We start from the raw sequence: 21484 nt of genomic DNA, 5'->3' as shown, positions 1-21484 counted from the left end.
TCTACCAGATACTGTAGTTTCACTACCTCAATATAGATCAGCAAACATGAACAATTAACCTGCCAAACACCTACAATGACATTACAGAGTCACAAGCCGCTGCTCGTTCCACCGTAACAGCAAATCAACTCTGTAACAGACACAGTAAGGTTAGAGGTTGCTATGCTGGATGAGAGTAGCTCTGCTGTTTTCCGAAGCCCTGCTGTGACTTGTATGAGTCTTTGATTTCTCATGTTTACGTTTGGAGATGGAGGTTAAAGTCTGGAGTCGGTGTAGCAGCTGGAACTGCCATCTCCACTCTGGGCCTGTGTACGTTGTCGGCTCATATCCCCGCCTCACTGGCTTTATTAGATCAATATTTATCATCTGGAGCACTGATCCCTGACCACCGCCAAATTGATCGTCTGATGGCAATTACATTACGCTTTACTTTTCTGTTTTTCTCTCCATTTGATCCTCTCTCTCTCTCTCTCTTTCTCTCTCTCTGTAGTCCACTCTCCTTTTTGTCTCACCGTCATCCGCTCTCCATCATTATGTTTCATACACTAGTAATCACATTACGGCTACGGGGGCTGATATTCTGGCGGGTCACGCGCCGCCTTTCTGTTAACGTTTGGCGACATGCACAATTACATTAGACGGAGAGGAGAGGTGTGTGTGCGTGTGTGTGGAGAAACGCTTAGCTCAGCTGCATCATGCCTGTGCTTCATCTCAAGGGTCTGTGTGTGTGTGTGTGTACAATAGAGTGAGGCGTAGTAAACAAACTTTATACTGCACGATCCCTCCCAAGGACGTAAAGCAGTGGGTTCGAAATCTTTTCTCGGGGGAAACATTTTTCAAAGGAAATGCTTTCAACACCTAAATTGATTTTGTAGACTAGGATGTAGACTCCGCTAACAGAATGTTCTCTTTTATTTTGAGGCTACTAACCTGCCTAGAGTGTTTTATTTGACCAATTTTACGCTGTGCCATAACATAGCCGGTAGCTCCGTACAAAAATTTTCCAGTTCTTCAGAATAATTTGTGGACTGATGTTGAACTTTGGCTTGACCCGAGCGCTGGTTTCCACCCTCTTCGTATCATTTTCTGCCTTTCTTTGGCTATATGACCTAGATTTTGTCTTTTCTTGGAAGAAAGTGCAGTCGGTGTTTATTCTGCAGTTGAGTTCATGCATTACCTGGAGCAAGAAGCTGCCAATGTGTACAGCATGAAAGGGTTTCTGTTGTGATGAATGGCGGAGTATCGGAGACGAGCAGCTGTCTATGCTTCATGTAGTCAGGAGCTGTGTAAGCTTGGTGCCTGATGCTGCCGGCCTGCTATTGGACCGGTGACCTTTGACCTCACACTTAACCTTTTTTTAATGTGATTTTGATTGTGTTTCAGCTTGTGTACACTGCTGTGTGGTGTTTGTCATTGGCCAGGTCTCCCTTGAAAAGTTGATGTGCCCCTCCCTCTTAAGGAAAAAACAAAAACAAAACAAAAAACAAATAAACAATCAAAGAAAACAAAGAATGTCACTCCTCAGCGGACAGACTCCCTCCCAAACGGTCTGGGAGTGGTCCAAGGCAGGACAAGGCACAAAACCTGCAACGGGCCAGCGCCCTCCTCTGGGCCTGGGCGTGGCTCAAAGCAAGATCTCCCCAAAACTAAAAACTTAAACTAAACTAACAAAAAGGAAGAAAGAGGGTAAAAGGAAAGAAAAAAAGGAAGAAAAAAAAATAAATAAATAAAAAAAAAAAAAGAGGGAGGGGGTTTGGGTCCCTCCCTGACCCGCGCCGCCTGTCTCCCGCCGGGGCTTCCGGTTGTGTTGCTGGAGGGCCGGGTGGGGGGCCTCTCGCTCGCCTCTCCGGTGCCCCGGTCTGGCCTCTCTCCTCATTGCCATATAAATGTAATGTTAATTATTAATGGTCATTATTATATTATATTATATTATATTGTATTGTATATAATGATGATAGTGATAGTAATATTATATTATTATCATATTATTTTATTATTGTTATTATAATGATATTGCTGTTACATCATATATTTATTTTCACTATAACTTCAACATTACCTCTTTTTCTTTCTCTCCGCCCCCGGACTCTTATCATATCATCACATACATCATAACTGCTTGATGTTATTGTCTGTATGTCTGTCCATTATGTCTGTCTTGTTTATCTTCTATGTCACTCTTTTTGTTTGTAATGCTATTTCAACAATAAAAAAATAAATAAATAAATAAAATAAAAAAAGTTGATGTGCTTTAGTTAGATAACATTAAGTGAAATAAATTGTCATCATTAAAGGGTAATTCCGCTTATTTTCAACCTGGGCCTTATTTTCCTAGTTTATGCCATCATGACGATTGTGTTCAAAATTTAGCTTTCTTAAACTTACTTCACTGTAGAGCTTGATGATGCAGCAAAAACTAGGAAAATATGCCTCAAGTTGAAAATATTTATCTTTTAACAAGCAGGCTATTTACTAATGCAGTTACATTGTATCAGTGCTGTGCTAATGATACCACTAGATAGTTAGGGTGGACTAACAAAATCAGCATGTTTAATTGCAATACTCTCACGGATTGGCGTTGCATGTAATAGGTGGATTGATGGCTGGACCAATGAAAACGCAGAAGGCGGGAAACATGACAGGCTGGTTTGTTTTGACACCTGACAGTGGAGAAATGTCCACAAATACGAGATTAAATCACATCCATTTTAATTCATTTATAGGATATCGTGTCTTTGGTGTCTTCTGCGGTAAACCAAGCTGTTTTTACCCGTCCAAACACGGGCTGTGTGCTCTCTACGGTCCGGCAGACTCGTCCTGACGTGGATCACACCCGTCTGTAAACTTCGGCGCACGTGGAAGCGGCGAGGAAGCAGCCAATTAGGCGGCGGGGGGAGATGCGAGGTGTCGGCTGTCAGTGTGAAACCGGTTTTAATCAGGAGTCATTCAATTAGGGCCGACGAGCTCTTCCCTGGTTAGCGGCGCCGAGCCGTGATACCGCCCGAGCTGAATGGCAAAATCACTGTTTAACAAAATCACTTTTAAACAGGTGGACAAAGAATGAGGGGAGAGACAATCTATTAAAATTGCCACTCTGCCACGTCGCGATAGAGCGAATGAGTTTGGAGTGGGTCTCTCTTTAATGGAGCTGAATGGTTGTAATCAACTCTTCGGTGGAGGCTGGGGGGTTGGAAAATGGGCTAAAATGCGTTTTCAGCAAAATCTAATTCCATCGCTAATTACAGCCACGAGAGGCTATTGTTTGGAGAATGAGATAAAAAAAAAAAAAAAAAGTATATTATCGGCGTAATCGTCATTTATGGTCGGAGTTCAAAGGGGAAAGCGTCTGATTCGGGTCACAGGAAAATTCCAAATGATCTTCTGGTGTCTCTGTGCTTCAGTTCTGAAGTGGAGAAAGTCTCGCATGTGATTTTTGGTTTCTGCGGTCATTGATCTGTTTCTGTTTACCATTCATTCGGAAAGCCTTAGGCTGCTGTCAGTATCTGGGAAATAATTATTTGTGTGGTAAAGGAAAGAGAAATTCACTGAGATGATTAAATCCTAAAACAGCCAAATTGTCTCATTCCCATCCACAGCAGGTAACATTACATTAGGGCCTATTATTACATGGAAAAAAAGTCATATTGATTGTATTTTTTATTTAACACTGCCAGGTTTGCTTGACTTATTCCATCTCCTCTCAAGAGTATATATTACACTTCCAAAGAACTTAAGATGCAAGTCTGGATCCAGAACATCTCAAAACATGCAAGTACTTTGGGGGAAATCCATTGAAATTAACGTCCTACGTCTGAGTCAAAGCACAAGATGTTTTTATTTAAAGTTCCAAAGCTGAATTTTACCCAGACAGATTCTGTAAGATTTTAACTTGGGGTTGAAAAGCCGTCTGTCATTTTTTAAGTGAACTATTGAAATGTGTGTGTGTGTGTGTGTGTGTTCAGTATATAAGCATTGAGTAAATAACAACAATATTCATGTATCAGAATCTACTCAGACCAGATTTCCCACTGGGGCTAATGGACACTTATCTCTACACTGTGCATGTGATGTGTGTGTGTCCATACATTTTGGCCTACATTAGTCTGTGTGCAAGTATGTGTGTGTGTGTGTGTGATGCTAAACCATATCTCTGAGAGCTTATTTGACTGCATGGTTACCTATGGCAATTAAACCTATAAATCTAACCTGTCAGCTCTGTTGGCTCTGCACCAAGGACACACACACACACACATACACACACACCCACGGCCTAATAAATGTCTCAGGGTCTGCAAATAAGCTTTCCACCTCCTTACTCGTTTAGGGAAATACTTAATTAGATGGGATTTATGTCTCCCAGAAAATGTACACTTTAATTTAGACTTTAACAGGAGACTCCCTGTCTTTCTCTCTCTGTCTCTCTTCCTCTCTCTTTTCTCTTCATTTGCTCTCACACACTCTCTGCTGCCCGTCTCTCTCTCTCTTTTGCTGTCTCTCTCTCTCTCTAGACACACAACCTCCTTCCCTCTTGAATTCTAATGTGTGGCTATATTCAATGAATTAATCATGCATGGTGAAGTAGGCTAATAGTTGCTATGATGTTGAAATAAGAGTCCATTAGCCCTAATAAGAAGACTTGCTTGGCTCTCATAATGTAATACATCAAGGCCACTCAATGGCTTATGAAAGAATCTTGTTGAGAACAAAAGTCAGAGGTTTTATTTATGAGAAAACTCTTGCTCTAATAGTAAAAGTACATATTAGTGTTTATATTATAATTTGAATGCATAGGAAACTTAGATGTGTACTTTCTTTAGTTTTGCATTCTTTGGTTACCTTTGGTGGCATAAGAAACTGCATTTGAGTTTGAGGAAGAATGGATACACCAATTGAAAATTCAACATACATCACATACTAAATGACTGTGCAAATGATCCTGCTGTTAGGTTCACGTTGACAAACTGAAGATAAAGAGAAAATTACACTGAGAAATACAGAAAGAAGAGGAAAAAGAAAGGAAAAACTGTTTGAAATAGTTAAAACTACAATAGAGGTGTATGGGGCAGTTGTTTTATCTCTACCCACTGAACCAGAAGTATAAGTAGAATGATAAAGTTTAATACAAGTAAAAAATGTAGGCTACAATACTGTATTAGACAATTAAAGTTGACTATAAGTTCTAGCATTAAGTATGTAGGAATAACTAAAACATAAGGGCATTGACTTAAGGTAGAATATGTAGTACAAAATAAAGTCACTTAAATTATTTCAAAATACAGTCTATGAAGTGTAGCAGAGTGAATAGTGACATCAGCCTCCTCCACTCTAACTCAGCTGAACATTATACCATTCACACATTTGCTAAAAAACAATATGTACAATATAATGTATTGTATTTATATATTTTAATTTAATTATAAAAATTATTGTAAGACAACACATACTTGCATCTTACACATACTTGGCATCTTATGATAAATTGCATGGCTGTATTGGCAGTGGTTCTATGTATGTAATGCTATGAGCAATGTTTGCTAACCATTCAGTTGCTAACTAGCTAGCCAATCATGTAAAATCTTTAAGCAATATTTAAAAGAGTTGCCAGTAATAAGACCCAGAGAGCATCAAGACCACTGGTTCAAACAGGTTTTAATCCATATTTTCTAGAGACATTAAATATTTAAAAACAATGGAACTGCATCACAACTTCTGATCATCACATAGAACAACTTCATTATAAAAAAGGAACCATATAAAAGGCCAAAAAATAGCACTGATAAAAAAAAAAATAAAGGAAAAAAAGGAAAAACAGCTGAAGTTGTGCAACATATTTGAAAATACAATGCAATCCGGGTGGGACAGATGTGTTCTCAGATGCAGTGGATGCTGTTTCGTATTGATCTTATTCATCTTTACAAGCATATGTGATGTACACCAGAACCATAGATGGCAAGTTCTGCCTGTAAATATACAGTATGATGATGTGAGTTTGACCGCACTGAGACGCCTGACACTTTAAAGCTGCTATGTGTAGCAATTTAACATCAATAAATCATTAATTCTGAGACATTAGTTTAATTACCATAAACAAACGAGACCATCGCAGAGAAGATTGGCAGCCTCTAGCGGCCTCTACACGGCATTTTACATACAATCTGCTGGATTGCTTTATGGCACAAAACAGGAAGAGGGCGCTGTTCTTCCAGTATAAACGGAGCTATAGAAGAGGGAGGGCGGCAAGTTGCAACAGGGTTTATGGGAAATGTAGTCTTAATTTTGAGAAACACTAGCACTAACAATACCACTGGTGTGAGATAGAGGCTACCAATCGTCTCCACCATGGTCCCATTTGTTTATGGTAATTATACAAAGCTATCACAATGAATTTAACAATGATATATTGATGTTTAAAAATGCCACACATAGCACCTTTAAAGATCAGCATGGAGTTGTGGAGTTAACATGGCCGCCACTGACCACTTCAGTGACCTGGGTCTGGTTTACATCACTTCACCACTGAGTTTAGCTGATCCAACCAATAGCAACGCAGCAGCTGTGCACTGCTCTGCACAGGGAACAGGATGACTGAAAACACCACAGCATGCCCAGAATCAACACTGTTTATGATTTTCTGTTTTATGGGTTGTGTCTTTTTTGACTCCCCAAATTAATGAATTCTACTGCTTCCCAGGAGGGATGCAAAATGGCTGTTGTAAAATGGCTGCAGATGGGAAAGTGAAATGTTGGTGAGGAAGTAAAAGTTAACTTGCTTTCTAGGTGAATAATACTGTTTTTTATTTGGAATTCTAACCCTGCTTTCTAAGATTTTATTGTTTGATAATTAATAGAGAACAGGTAGTCTTATTAACTTATAAACAAATACACAAAGCTTTTGACAATTGAGCTCTTTGATTAACCTGCTGCTGTAAAAAGACTGGTATTGATACGATGATTAGTAGCAGTTTCGCTTCTGTATATCCAGTATATATTTTGTTCACTATGGTGCATACTAAAATGTTGGCACACAATATTGTATATGTTTAATGAACAGAATAAGCAATCTAAGAAGCACCATAATGTGCAAAATACTAAACAAACACAGAAGTTGGTCAAAGAGCTTATTTGCCAAAATGCTGCTCTATTAAAGCTGAAGATATGAATGTTGTCACAAGGCATGACACTTATGTTCATTTTTCCAATTGTTTTCAAGAAACTCGTGTTTGCAAACAGTTGCAAACAGTGACATATTTGTCAGAATATTAGTTGATCACACTGGAGAATAACTTAGGAGCTAATATGGTGACACATGGTTGGTTACTGTTTAGTAGGCTAACTAAGCACTTAAGCATCAATTAGCAAACGTCATGTATCATGTTATCAGTTATTTTCTGAAACTGACCTGTCTGGTAGTGAGAGAGTGTGTTAACGTCTCCCTCCAGTGAGCTCAACAAACTTTAACATTTGGGACTGGTAGGGACTATGCTGTCTTCTTTTAGATGAACTCTTGAGCCTTCCATAGGGATGATGAGTGCAAATAGTGGTAACTAACAGTGTCAGGAGAATGCTATAAGACTCCTAGTACTGAGGACAATCTATATTTTAATTGGTTAATAGCTAAACAAAAACACAGCAGTGCTTCAGTAGATTCCAGGGAGTGACGTTAAGAAGCAAAAAATTGAAATTCAAGTGAATTCTCCCTTTAAATACTGCTGGTCCAACATTGCGTGCGGCGGATTTGTCCCGCCACTTTCACATCCAAAGAAACCGGCAATTTCCTGTAAACAATCAAAGTGTATCTGTCACTTTGTGAGATGCAAACAAATATTAAAAGGCGCTCATTGCTCTGGAGAGATTATCAACGTATTAGCAGCTCTGTAACCATCTGCTGCAGAAAAGAAATCAGTTTGGTTCGCTCTCCGCTGAAATCACAACAGCAGCAATGATGTTTCTCTGTCGCCGCTGCCTTCCATAAACAAGCTGACAACTGTGATAATGTCAAGGGAGATAATGGGATAAAACTGATCTTTAATAATGCACAATAGAGGCCCATGCGTCATGACTGATGCAGGCTGTCTCCAAAATGTTATTGACTTTCATTGCATATAGTCAAAAATGAACTGTTGCATGAATTCAACAATTACCATACCCATAATCTGACAGTTAGCATGATGGAATGAAACTGATGTTTCCCATGATGGCGGATGTCACCGATGCAATGTATTGACATTTTACAGCATATTATTGTATAATTATATTGTACTGCTGCATATAATCAAAATAAGGACTATTGTGTGAAATTAACAATAACCATATAGTAACAACACTGTTTCACCAAAAAACAAAACAACATCAAACATCATTGAATCAGACTGAGCAACACTGTGGAGCAATTATTGACTTCTAATGATTGAGTTCTAAGAAAAAAAAACTGTTTTGTGTTTGTTTGTTGGCTGTTAGTTGAAGTTGTTTGTTTGGTTCTTGGGATGCTCTAAAACACCTAATTTGGCTTCATGACCTAAAATCACTAGATTGGAATATATATATCTATATATATAAAAAAAACTTTCAAAGGCATTTTTGTTCAATATCAGGAAGTGGATTTTGGACTGTTGTCCAGCGATGTTCACTAGTAAACATTTTCAGGCTTTCAGATGAAGAACCATGAGTCCATTTTAAGGTTTTACATGAGCGATGTTCTTGAATGTTCTCATCCGAACACTTTAGTGTTGTGTGCATTCATAGTTAAAGACAGTAGTGGCTGTGTATTTCCAGCTGATGCAGAACATTCACACTGTAAATGACTATGCAACAACAAGAACATTGACTGTTTAATTATTATTGTTATTTTTCAAAATGGACATAAGTAGTTCTTGGTCTGAAGCTTTCATTTATTGCATGCGATGGTTTTAAATTTCCAGGTCATATCAGGCATTTCAGACAATCCCGTACTTGCTCCAATCATCAAAACAGCAACTGATGCAAATCGGACATGTTAAGTCACACATTTGTAATTTCTTAAAGCCAAACCCTGGTGTCATCATAAACGCCAGTAAAAAGCTTATGGAAACATTTGATTTTACGAAAAACAATCTCATATTTATACCAATATGGTATGGAAAAATCATTTAGATTCATTCTTTGTTCTTAAATAAATAGAGCAATTCCCACTGGACACTAATAGAGGCACTTGGTTTTTTGTCGAAGGTGAAAATTACTTCTCACATCCGCATTGTCTTCCATACACATTCAGCGATGGTGAAATGGTCCAAAAAGGAAACTCATGCTTGATGAGCTGGACTTACAGAGGCACAAAAGATCCATGTTTTAAGCCTTTATAGTACAGATCTACTGTATATAGGAAGAAACCACATGGAAACAATATGGTCTCATCTTGTTTAGATTGCCATGGGAACGTCTGATCTGTGCCACAAAGGGTTAAAACTCTGATTTGTTTTGTTGCTGTGTAAATGCAGCCATAGGCTGTGCGTGGACACACACGCACACACACACACACGCACGCATAGATACTCTATTTTCTTGTTTCACTTCATCATTCACTCACACTGAAAAGACACTAAAAAAACAAAACAAAGCAAACACTATCTTCAGGAGTCACAGTCTGTACATTATAATACACAAACAACATTTTTGTCCAGTCAGGTAATCATTTAAATAGAGCGGACAATCAGCTGTACACCTATACACACGACGACACAACACAACACATGTTGGGAAAAGACTATGAGATTTCGAGCAGATTCATTGAACTCATTAAATACTGTACAAAGTCAGATGTCTAGATCAGGGTGCGGGCAGAAAACCTCCGAGTAACATTATGATGTGAGATTTTCACCCTGTTTACTATATCTGCGTGTGTGTGGAGGCTTAATTACAGCCAAATCATACCGAATCTTGTAGTCTTTCCCCCATAAGTGTCTGACACCTTAGTGGGTGGGTTACTATGGGAACTAGAACTGGGCGGAATTTCACAAAAGCCTAAAACCAGTAAGAGAAGAAGAACAAGACAAACACATTATTTTAATGGCAGAAAGTCCTCATTTCCAGGACCAGTGAATTGAGTGCCTGTTCCATTGAGCTGTTCACTCCCTTGACTAAAACTTGACCGAGTCTCGTAATCCTCAGTCTAGCCGAATGCATCTTAATGTTAAGATTATCTTTATCCCATTGTAAGTCTACAGGACTAAGATCTTAGTGCTTCTGGGAAATCCAGGGCCGCGGATAGTTCAACTCCTAAAGCAGCCTCAGGCACAACAAAACCCCACCGACTTTTAGTATGAAAAGTGATTTCAAACAAAGCGCTGACCCGGGTCAGGCGCGAGTGGCTTGATAGCAACTGGATACGTAGAAGATATCCTGACACAGATGCATTTGAAGCTTTAGCAAAGACATTGGCACTGTATAAAACCCAGAGCCCTTTATATCAAGGGTACGGGCAAGGGTGGCTGCATGGCTGGGCGTTCGTATATATAGAACTTGTACGAACGTACTGTCTGATTTCTTGCGGTGAGCCAGAGGACGATCCAGCCTTGATAGCAACCGTTCCTTTACTTTCAGCAGTCATTTTGCAGTAGCCATTTTGCATCCCTCTAAGTAAACACTTTGTTAAATTCAAACGGGGATGCAAAATACCACCATGTCCAAGCAGCTACCAGCTCCTCTTTGCCAGGGTTTGCCTCGGAGAACGCATCTCTTAGGACTGACGATGGATCGTAGCAGAGGACTAACTTCAGCCTTTCTCCATTCATTCAGCTAGCGCGGACCTTATTTAATGGATTGGACCGGTACTCTTCCCGCTTGGATCAATATCAGCCTGAGGCTTTAATTCTAGTCCCAATCACAGACACAGTTCTTGTCCATTACTGTAGAAGATGAGCCTCTGTCTGAGCTTCTTCCCTGCTCTCGCCCTCCTAAATCACATCAGCCTCTCCCGTATCTTCCTGAAAATGCTCCTGTCTCGGTAAAAAAAGGCTTCTCTACCTTTTCTCCCAGGCTCTCAGTTCTTTACCTGTCTTGGGACACGGGAATGTTTGCAACAGCTCTTGTCAAAACACCGCAGCTCTGCCCATTGCACTCTAGGAATTTGAGCTGACTCTACTGTTGTACTCAATGTAAGTCGCTCTGAATAACAGCGTCAGCCAAATGTTTAAAATGCGAATCTGTATTCTGTGATGCCCGGTTGAAGTACCTAAACTTGGTTACGGTTCATTTCTCATTGTAGGTGGACTTTTGGACCGCTTAATATGCTGGATCTAAACCATTACAGTAGCACAAGTGCATCCATTTTCAGTAGGTGTGTTCATAGGTGGTGTCAGCTCATTTCAGAAGGTGGTCTCGGTGGGAATTGAAGCATTCTTCTAGGTCTCATCCCACTTGTCATCCCAGTTCTAGTTCCCAGGCCCATAGGTTTTTTTTTTTAGTTTGGTTCTGGTCCAGCCTCTACAGCAGGTGAGCCTCTATGCGTAGCCAATGCAGTCCCTGCCTGATGTATCGGACCAGCTCGGTCATGCTGCTCTGCTGACTCAACGGCTCCATCACCGAGTCCAACTCCTGGAAGAACTCTACAGGAGGGAGAGGGAGATACACAGGGAGGAGGAGGGAATGGTTACAATATCTACTGCTGCTGTACTTTGCTGAAAAACAACAATTAAATGCAATTTGGGTGTTTTGGGGGCAGTGGGTATCAAGAGGCAAATTCGGGTCAGTCACGGTGAGACATTTCACTCGTCTATACCTGGACATTATCAAACTTCATCACGGCTCACAGCACCTGAGAAAATCATTTTCTACAAATCATGTCTGTTGTTTGTTGAGCAGCAATCTAATCACTGAAAGGGAGTTAAAGTTCCATTATTGTGAATCACATTTGCAACTTTTCAGAAAGAACTTCTCCATCTTCTTGATCTTTGACTACTCATATCAACATGAGGAAAAATCTCCTTTGGTTTTTCTGGCTGTAGGCTACACCATTGGAAACGCATATCTTCTCTACCAAAAGTCACAACCCTGTCTGACCTTAATTATGGCCAGAAACTGTACTTGTACTTGTACTTTTTCTTACTTTTAATAATCCATGATGTTTTCATATAAATAAATGCTACACTCTATCACTGACTGATATAACTCAATAGTGATTCAACCTATAGCCAATTCATGAAAGCTTTTACATTTGCTGCTCTAATTACTTGGTGTCTGGTAGCTCTTTCCTGGGAAAAATCCTCTGGCACACAGACATGTTTTATGTTTCCACTTTGTTTGGAATAAACAGAAGAAGAACTGGGTAGTTAGCATGAGCAGTGATAGCCACCATGACTGAACAGACAACTATATAAGGGTTTACACTGCATGGTCAACCACTGTATATGTGCACTCAAATAGAGCAACATTGTACCATTTGTCAATTCCAGTACCCTCTTGACAAATAAAGTACCGTCTTATGTCTTTGTGGCCTTACCTTGGCTGTCAGTGGCCAGTCTGTCCGCAGTCTCCCAGTGTTCATAGCTCCTCAGGATGTTGTTGGTGATGTTAACGTGACTGGCAGCCATGTGGTGGATCCGCTGGGGAATGGCCACACTGCCTGACGATGCAGGGGCACTTCCAGACCCTCCTCCCCCTCCTCCTCCTCCTCCTCCTCCACTGCTGGCTGGGGAGGGGCTGAGGGAGAGAGGAGACGGAGTGCCATTAACCCTGCAACACAAGAACATACAGAGATGGAGTTAGCCCTGTAGTACCATGGGGATTAAACAGGGATGTAAAATGGAAGGGTTTCGAGTTACGGCCCATTCACATCTAGAATGCTAACTATAAGGATAACTATAAACTGTAATGATACATTGCTGCTCAAGAATTCACACTACGACAATATTGTTTTATTTCGGCGCGCGAGTCTTTAGACCAAATTGGAGGATGTTTACTTTACTGACTTACTTTTACTTTACTGGCTCCCTAAAGTAACTACAGAGGTGAGGTTCTTCCTAAGCAAACGAAGCATCAACGCTACCAAATTCTCCTGCCCTTTTCTTTCTTAGAACTTTAATTTTGATCGGTTGAAAATGTTTTAACGTTGTCTCTGCATCTGCATCCAGAAATGTAATTAAGATTATGAATGGTTTTACAGTTATCATTGTATTTATAGTTATCTTATTGTTCTAGATATGAATGAGCCTTTAGCCACATTTAACAACACACATTTAACAACACACACAGTGGAAAGACTACTGTTTCAGATTGTGTATTGTCTAAATTGTTTTGCCTTGAGGCCTGAAATGAAAACCCATTGAAACAACTAAGTGCTAAGCTGGTAAAGATCCAAATAGACTGTTATCAAAGCAAAAGGTGCTCCTGCTATGTATTGGCTGAATGGTGGCATGGAGCATTTTAATATAAAAAAGTCATTACCACATTAATTTGTACACATTTGTATAATAATTACTGCAAACAAACAAGACAATTGACAAAAAGACTGGCAGCCTCTACCGGCCTCTACACCGCATTTTACATTGTGTGACACCGGGTCGGATTTGGCGGGAAATCTGCTGGATCGCTGGATTGCTCTGTGGCACGATGGGAGATTGCTTTACGACACAAAGCAGGACGAGGGCGCTGTTCTTCCAGCACAAATGGAGCTAAAGAGATTCTGCCAATGGCAAAAGGAGTGAAAGGCGGAGGGAAAAATCTCTTCCAACATGTTAATCCACTTCAGTAAAGACAGAGAAAACAAACACACCGGGAGTGACAGGAGGGAGGAGGAATGGGGGGAAGCCACGAAGTTCATGGGAAATGTAGTCTTCATTTTGAGACACACTAACAATAACACTAGTGTGAGATAGAGGCTACCAACTGTCTTGACCATGGTCTCATTCGTTTATGGTAATTATACCAAGGTATCACAATTAATTTGACAATGATATATTGATGTTTAAAATGCTACACGCAGCACCTTTAATATAATATCAGAAATGAGTAGAATTTAGTTTTAACCTTGATATTGCTGGTTACTATATCTAAATGAAAGTCAAAAAAGTCTGATTTAATGGGTTTTCATTCCAGGCCTTAAGGCAATAAAACTGGAGTATAAGACTGGTGGTATCCACTGTAGCATCAGCCCTGCTGGTGCAGATCCCGGCCCCTGCCTTGCACAGTGGGGCGTGTGTCTCTGGCAGTGATGTAATGTCTGTGATGTGGCCTTGACCCTTGCTGCCCCAGTGACTCCTGCCCGGTCCGGCGCCGCACACCGAGCCCCGGTCCTGCTGTTGTGCAGCGTCAGACCTGTCTAAACTCATTAGCCTCACATCCGCGGCTCCTCCGCGCCTCTCCTCCTCCATCTATCATCGCGCCCTCCATCGCTCCTTCTCGCCCCGTCCCTTTCGCAGCACCTCCAGTCTTCTCCTCCTCACATCTACCCTTCTAACAACAAATCAATCTCTTTATTCGCTTCCTGAGGGGTTTGTTTGAGTAAGCAGCTGTCAGGAAAGCTACGGTGTTTTCCAGCAGAGCTCTGTTGAATTACAAATTCTCAATTATCTGTTTGAATCAAGAGTGGCAGGTGTGTGTGCGTGCATGTGTGTACTCACTTCCCGTTGGTCCTCCAGGGTGACGGCGCTTGGTGGGAGCTCTTGGCTGAGTTCTGGGCCACACAAAGACAATTTTGTTAAAATTGGTGTATTATGATTACATAAGTATTGATGGCATATAGTATCTGCTGTATTACATGCAGTGGAGAGAGACTAGAGGTTTAACAAAGAGGTGATAATTTGCACCAAAGGTCATGAGTTACATTTAAAGAGTTTGATCCCAAAATAAGAAATCCACCAAGTGAGAAACGTGACACAAAATTGACAAAATGATGGCAGGCATAGAAACTAAAGTCACTTTTAATTATTTTTGTTAAGCGATTAGTTATCTTAAGACATTTGCCTTCAAAATTGTATCAGTTTTGGTGATTTGATGACTTGATTTGATGAAAACATAGAGCAATAAATATCTGGATTCTTTTGTTTTTCCACAAATAGATATATAACTTTTTTAAATGAAATGCTTCATTTTAAGAAATGATAACTAAATGCCTAAAATATGAATTACAATCACAATTACAAGCTCCATATGATGCACATTAAGGTGGTCAGGAATAATGTGGCACACATTGGCACATGGCAGAACTGATTAGACTGGTTTGTGTGCTGTTTCTGTTTAGCAGCACATCAGCATGTTGCAGAACTGGTTAGACTAATTTCTATTCTTTTTCTTTCTATGAACACATATGTACACAGCCCCCCCCCCCCCAAAACACACACACACACACACACACAAACCCTGCCACCCCACCTCCCAAGAATCCAATCCCGCCAATGCAAACGGCATACTCTGATAATGACATCCTATGTAATTAATTAAACTAAACATAATTAATCAAAACAAGCACATTAAACCCGAACAATCCACTGTGATGATTGATGGAGTTAATTAGCACATTAATATCAAAGAGAAAGAATGGATTTTAATAACGTCATGCAAAATTAATGCACCGGCACCATGAAAATGAATATGAATTGTATTTAGGGGATTGTAATTGGCTTTGCATGTTTTTTTTCGACACAGTGAGAGACAGAGAGAGAGTAAGGGAGGGAGAGAAAGTCCATGTCCGAGCGTGTGTGTGTGTGTGTGTGCGTGTGCGTGTTACCTTGAAGTACTCCATGAGCGACCGTGAGTACTTGACAGCGTGGTCTTTCTTCAGATGGAACATCCTCAGATACAGCAGAGACAGACAGCGGTTACTATGGAAACAAAACCATTAGAAGGCAGATGAAGCCGCTGCACAAATACCATCCAAAGCTTCTGTCTTCAAAATTATTTTCATGTTGTCCGCATGAAGTACGTCAGGACTTCAAATAAACTCCACAGGTCCTCGCGGATTGGGCAAAAAACTTCAGTGAAGTGAAGAAAATGATGTGGGAAAATTATATTTCTCAGATATAAAACTATAAAAACCAAAGTCCAGGCATGACTGTGGATTGTATATAAAAAAATCCATAAATTCCCTTTACTCTCCAGTGTTGAGTGAAGTATGTAGATATAGTATTGCAGACATAAACTGGATGGAGGAGGAAGTGTAAAAGGAAGGCAAGGAGGTAGACTGAATTGTATTTTACACACAATTACATCTTTATTTTGCTGTTGTTGTTCCTTGTTCTGCCTCCTTTGTTCCCTGTTTTGTAACCCACCGATTTGTAAAACACCACAAATTGGGTTTGTGCTATATAATTAAAGCTGACTTGATTTGACTTGATACACACACACGCACAACCGGAGAGAAACCTACCACAGCACAGCCAGTTTCTTCTCGGCAACAGTGGCCGAATGACTGGTGAAGTTCTTCAACCTCATAGCGTACCTGCAGAGGAGAGACGTTCATTACTCACCTTCTGACAGTCCCAGTTATTCATGTGATAGAAATCTAACTACGCTTTATCTTTCTGACGATGCCAAATACATGCATGTTGGAGGTTCATAACGGTTATAAAACTGAGGTTAAAATCATTCTCAGGTGCTGCCACCTATTACTGCACATAAAGATGATAAAATGGCGGCGCGGCAATTAGCAGTTAACTGTCCTTCAGCTGGGAGGCCGGTGTTCAATTCCCGAAGACGGCAAGTATCCGCTCTGCTGAAGTGTCCTTGAGCAAGACACTGAATCCCTACCAGCTCCAGGACCAGGACTGCTGCTCTGTAGCTGAACCTGCAAACAGTTGTTGCCCTCCAGCGACCTAATCCAAGTTCTAAGCAAGGTGGTTCATCACAGTCACAAGAAATTCACCGGTGTAGCAGGTGAATCAGGGGAGAGGAGTTCCACCTTCACACTTTATTGATCTCTGTAGAGAAATCCTCTCTTCTCTCTCACCCTCCTCCACAGGGAGGTCAGAGGTCAGGGTCAGATACAGAACAGCAGCCCTGGAGCTGGTAGGGATTCAGTGTCTTGCTCAAGGACACTTCAGCAGGGAGGATGATTGCTGACAATGGGGCTTGAACTCCAGTCCTCCAGTTGAAGGACGGTCTCCCTGCTCACTATGTCACCCTGCTGCTGCTGCTGGAGGTAGAAGTCATTTGTTACTCTCAGTTCCCTCTGTTAAAGCGGCACTAGGCAACTTCACACGACTTCAACACCCAGAAATCTGATAAAGTGAAGTGTCCATACTATCATCAGAATTTCATTTGGGCAAATTTATAGGGTCTTAATTAGTAGGGATGGGACGCTCTTCTCTATTGCAGTCCCACTTTGTGATTTAGGCTGAACAGACTAGTGCAGCTTTAATCAACAATTTGTTTGCAGGGCCAGTTTGACACTTTAAAACTTTGTCACTTTATTTCTCTCATCTGGCTATCGATCCATCCATCCATCCATCCATCATCCATCCATCCATCCATCCATCCATCCATCCATCCATCATCCATCTATCCATCCATCCATCCATCCATCTATCCATCCTTCCATCCATCCATCCATCCATCTATCCCCCCATTCATCCATTCATCCATCCATCCATCTATCCATCCTTCCATCCATCCATCCATCCATCCTTCCATCCATCTTTCCATACCTGATTAGTTCTACAGTTTCGGAGTACATGGTATAAGGTGATTTGGCCTCCAGCGGGTCTCGCTCCATGGCGTTCCCACACTCTATGAAGGAGAGGGCGCCGTCTGCGTAGTTCACCGCTTTACCGAATTTATCCATCTACAGAGGAAGGAGGAAGACAGGCAAATGAGTGACAGAGAAAAAGAAAAAATGCAATAATGAGAAAGATAAAGAGAAAGAAAGCAATGTTAGAAGACAGAGAATACATAGACAGAGAGAGAGAATGTATGTGTGAGAGAGAGAGATGGAACAAGCGATGTCTTCACAACACTGTGGCAGACGCACAAGCTTCTCTTTGAATAATCCCCCGCTAAGATGCAAATCCCCCGATAAATCTGAGGAAATAACGCGTAAACAAAGACAAATAACGAGTTAAATAAATCTCATTTCATTGTTTGGGGGGATCAGATAATCCTTTTGATATTGTATAATCTTGCAGACATCATCAGTCCTTGAATACAATGTTCCCTTGGAGACAAATGGTGCAATAAATAACACAAATTATACAGTGCAATTCTTGATATGAAATAGATTTTTATACTGCGGAGACATACAGCGCACGCACATAGGCAGCAACACGCACGCGGATGAGCAAACATATAATTAGAGTCTAGACTGTAGATGTTAACAGTGTGTTTCTTGCTGTCTGTGTGTATCTGTCTAACTGTCTGTCTGTGTATTTGCCTCCTGTATGTGCTTGTGTGTGTGTGTGTGTGTGTGTGAGAGTGTGTGTGTAGTCAGTCTCTTGTATAGTAATTGGACCACGTGTGGAGTAGGAGTACATTAAAGTCTAAGTCTTACCAGAGCATCAGCCTTGTGCTTCAGTCTCTTGGCCTCCTGCATGTAGTAGTCTGCACTGTGGACCCTGCACACACAGTGGGAAAAAAAAAGAAATAGCATGTTTGCACTGACACCTCAGTTAATAAAGCCAAAAAATCTTTCTTCATTTAATTACTGCCTACATGTAGTTTGCAGTTAGTAAGATAGTTTGGTTTTAATAGCAACTGCCAACACCACTAATAAGCCGAAGGCTGGGTGACAAAAATGAGACTAAAAGTTAAAGTGGCTACATATTGCATTTTTAAACATCGATATATTGTTGTCATACTAATTGTGATACCTTAGTATAACAACATGTCAACCCCCACAAGTGATGCAGGCACACCTTGGGCCAATCAGTAACAAGATGCATCATCTGTCCAAGTTTAATCAAAATGGGACTGGTGGTTAGAAATTTTGACCTTTGATTATAGCGCCCCCATCACAACACAGTGTGAAGATGCATCATACCTCCAAGTAATGTAGGGGAAATATTACTGTAAACAAATGAGACCATGGTCGAGACGATTGGGAGCGTCTGTCTCACGCCAGTGGTGTTGTTAGTGCTAATGTTTCCCTATATTAAGACCACATTTCCCATAAACCCTGTTGCTTCCTGTTGTAAAGAAAATGTTGTCCAAATTCAACCCAGTGGCACACTAAAAAATTTCAAGTCAAGTTACTGTCTCATTCTGGTAGGACAAATAGGAAGCATCCTTTTAAGGTTCCTTGTTTTGGCCGATTTTGAAGGAAGCATACAATGGTTCCTCAGGTGGAGCAAGAAATTCCACAACACCTTGCAACATCAGTGAAGAAGAATGAACATTCGATAAAATTAATGGCGGACAGCACTCCCTGCTTTGACAAAGCAAACCTATGACCGTAAAAAATAAAAATAAATATAACATTTTCAATTAATTTTGATGTGAAAATCGTTAATAGGGAATCATATTACTTCATTTTAGTGCAGTCAATTGTTTCTGGAATGCTGCTGAAATTACTTTTACCCAGTCGTATGGAGCGTCCTGTTGTAGCTAGTTTAGCTAGTTTAGCTAGCTAGCGATAACTTTACTACTGCAGCAGAGCCTGTTCAAGGCTTAGTTTGATGGTCGATTAATTAAATTGCGCAGTATCCTCTGTTTATATATAAATCACAAGAAGTACACAAAGCTAGCATATTATCTGTTTTGAAAAAGTAGTTTGTTGGTGGAGTGTAACGTTAACTGCAGTCACATGACGTTGCCTAGGAAGGCTGTCTGTCTCAAACGACTTATTTCTCTGCTTCCTACAGTCAAACAAGGTACCTTATTAGGAAGGCTCCTAGTTAGGTATGAAGGAAGAAGGAAACTACCTTTCGAATGAGACAGAGCCAATGTAAAATGCAGTGTAGAGGCTGGCAGAGGCAGCAAATCTTCTCTGCAAAGGTCTTGTTTGTTTACGGTAATTATCTCACAATTTATTTGGTAATAATTTATTGATGTTAAAATGCAACACATTGCAAAATGTAAAATGGTCTGGTACATATGTGTTCTTGAAACCGAGTTTGGGCTTCTACTGTATGTGTGTGTGTGTATACGTGTGCATGTTTGTGTGTGTGTTATATATTGTATTTCTACATACGTGTCGCTAAACGACAGTCTGGGTCTGCGAGGTTCTGTGGGCTCCGTCAGCGGTTCGGGCCACACCTCCGAGTCCGACTGCCCGTTGGCATGGAAACCGTCTGCACAGGGCTTGTCGCCATGGGCATCCATTTCCTGAAGGGAAAGGAAGGAGGGAGGGAGAGGGGGTGCATGGTGTTAAATTGGTATTAATTAGTATTGCAATGTGTGGGTTTCAAACAGCCAGCATCCTGCAGAAAACTTGCAGAAAACCCCCAAAACATTTTGTATTCGTGGGAGACAGTCTCTAAGTGTGTGTGTGGACAAAAACAGAGATAGTGTGTGTGGGGGAGAACACTAATTATATTGCATGAGTAAATGGGGGTACAGTGTAATGATCATAATAATGTCATAGTAATGATCCTTAGTTTAAATTTACACACAGGTGTCCACCCTATGTAAATTTCGAGTCTTACGGGTAGTTTGAGCCTATTTTGCTTGTGAATGCACAATGTAAAAATAAAAGAGGAAAGTCATACATTTTGCAGTTTGCACTTTCCTCTTTGTCTTCAGCCTTACTTACAAAGTAAGTTATAACTTTGAAATCTGAAACCTTTAAAGGTGACCCGTGTAGGATTTTCCCTAAATGTATCATTGTCAATTTAATAGGGAATTGTGGCTACATTCTGTAGCTGCTGGGAGCTGCTGACTATTGGTATATTGCATTATTTCCCCTCCCCGCTGCTTTTGATGCATTACCTGCTACTCTACTGGAAAGTTTCCTTGGATATCATAGAGACTTAAGCCCAAAGAATTCCAAAACCAGACTAAATGCAAGCATGAAAGCATGAAGTAGATCAATGGGGAAAATGTTTGTAAATGTGATAGCTGTGTGGTTTTGTTTTTCTTAAAATCACAACTAATTATTAAAGGAATACACCAAGTTTTTGGTCAATTACCTGTTACAAAATGAGAACATAGACACCCTAATCATCCATGTGTCCCTGGTAGATCTTTCATTTTGCATGCTAACATAGCATAGCACACACTATGTTGAGTGATAGTAATTAGCAATTAGCATTATCCAAAGCAAAAAGACTGGCGTTTTAGTAATAAAAAGTTGTCTTTTTTATTATATAGCCTGTAGATTCATACATTTAAAAAAGGAAATATCATTAACTCAGTATTGCTGATATAGCAGGTTTATCTCTGAACTATTTCAGGTGAGCAACCATGTATTCATCTGCTACACAGTGATTTTTAACTGTAATAGTCTCCCATCACCCATTACCTTCACTCCCTAGTGAAAAAGGAAAAATAGTCCCTGCTAACTCAAAACAGCTAGCAGCTAAACAGTTATTTTTGTATCACATTTTGTGTAACTTTTATTAATTTCCTACACAAAACTACCAAACTT

The 21484-nt window shown here is 40.5% G+C and overlaps 1 protein-coding gene across 1 annotated transcript in view; it reads right to left on the bottom strand.

The window, feature by feature from the left end:
* Window positions 1–11457: 11457 nt before the first annotated feature.
* The window catches only part of aff2 (AF4/FMR2 family, member 2), a 121812-nt gene continuing 111785 nt past the window's right edge, over window positions 11458–21484 (bottom strand). The window contains exons 19-26 of the mRNA XM_071927121.2: window positions 20090–20223; window positions 18452–18515; window positions 17613–17749; window positions 16337–16408; window positions 15698–15791; window positions 14592–14644; window positions 12473–12705; window positions 11458–11579 (exon numbers count right to left, since the gene is read on the bottom strand). Of these exons, the coding sequence (XP_071783222.2) occupies window positions 11458–11579; window positions 12473–12705; window positions 14592–14644; window positions 15698–15791; window positions 16337–16408; window positions 17613–17749; window positions 18452–18515; window positions 20090–20223 (909 nt within the window). The remainder of the gene's footprint in view (window positions 11580–12472; window positions 12706–14591; window positions 14645–15697; window positions 15792–16336; window positions 16409–17612; window positions 17750–18451; window positions 18516–20089; window positions 20224–21484) is intronic.

This window comes from Centroberyx gerrardi, chromosome 16, assembly GCF_048128805.1.
Source record: "Centroberyx gerrardi isolate f3 chromosome 16, fCenGer3.hap1.cur.20231027, whole genome shotgun sequence".
Taxonomy (NCBI): Eukaryota; Metazoa; Chordata; class Actinopteri; order Beryciformes; family Berycidae; genus Centroberyx; species Centroberyx gerrardi.
The sequence above is the reverse complement of the archived record's forward strand: the minus strand, read 5'-3'. Positions and strand labels throughout refer to the sequence as shown.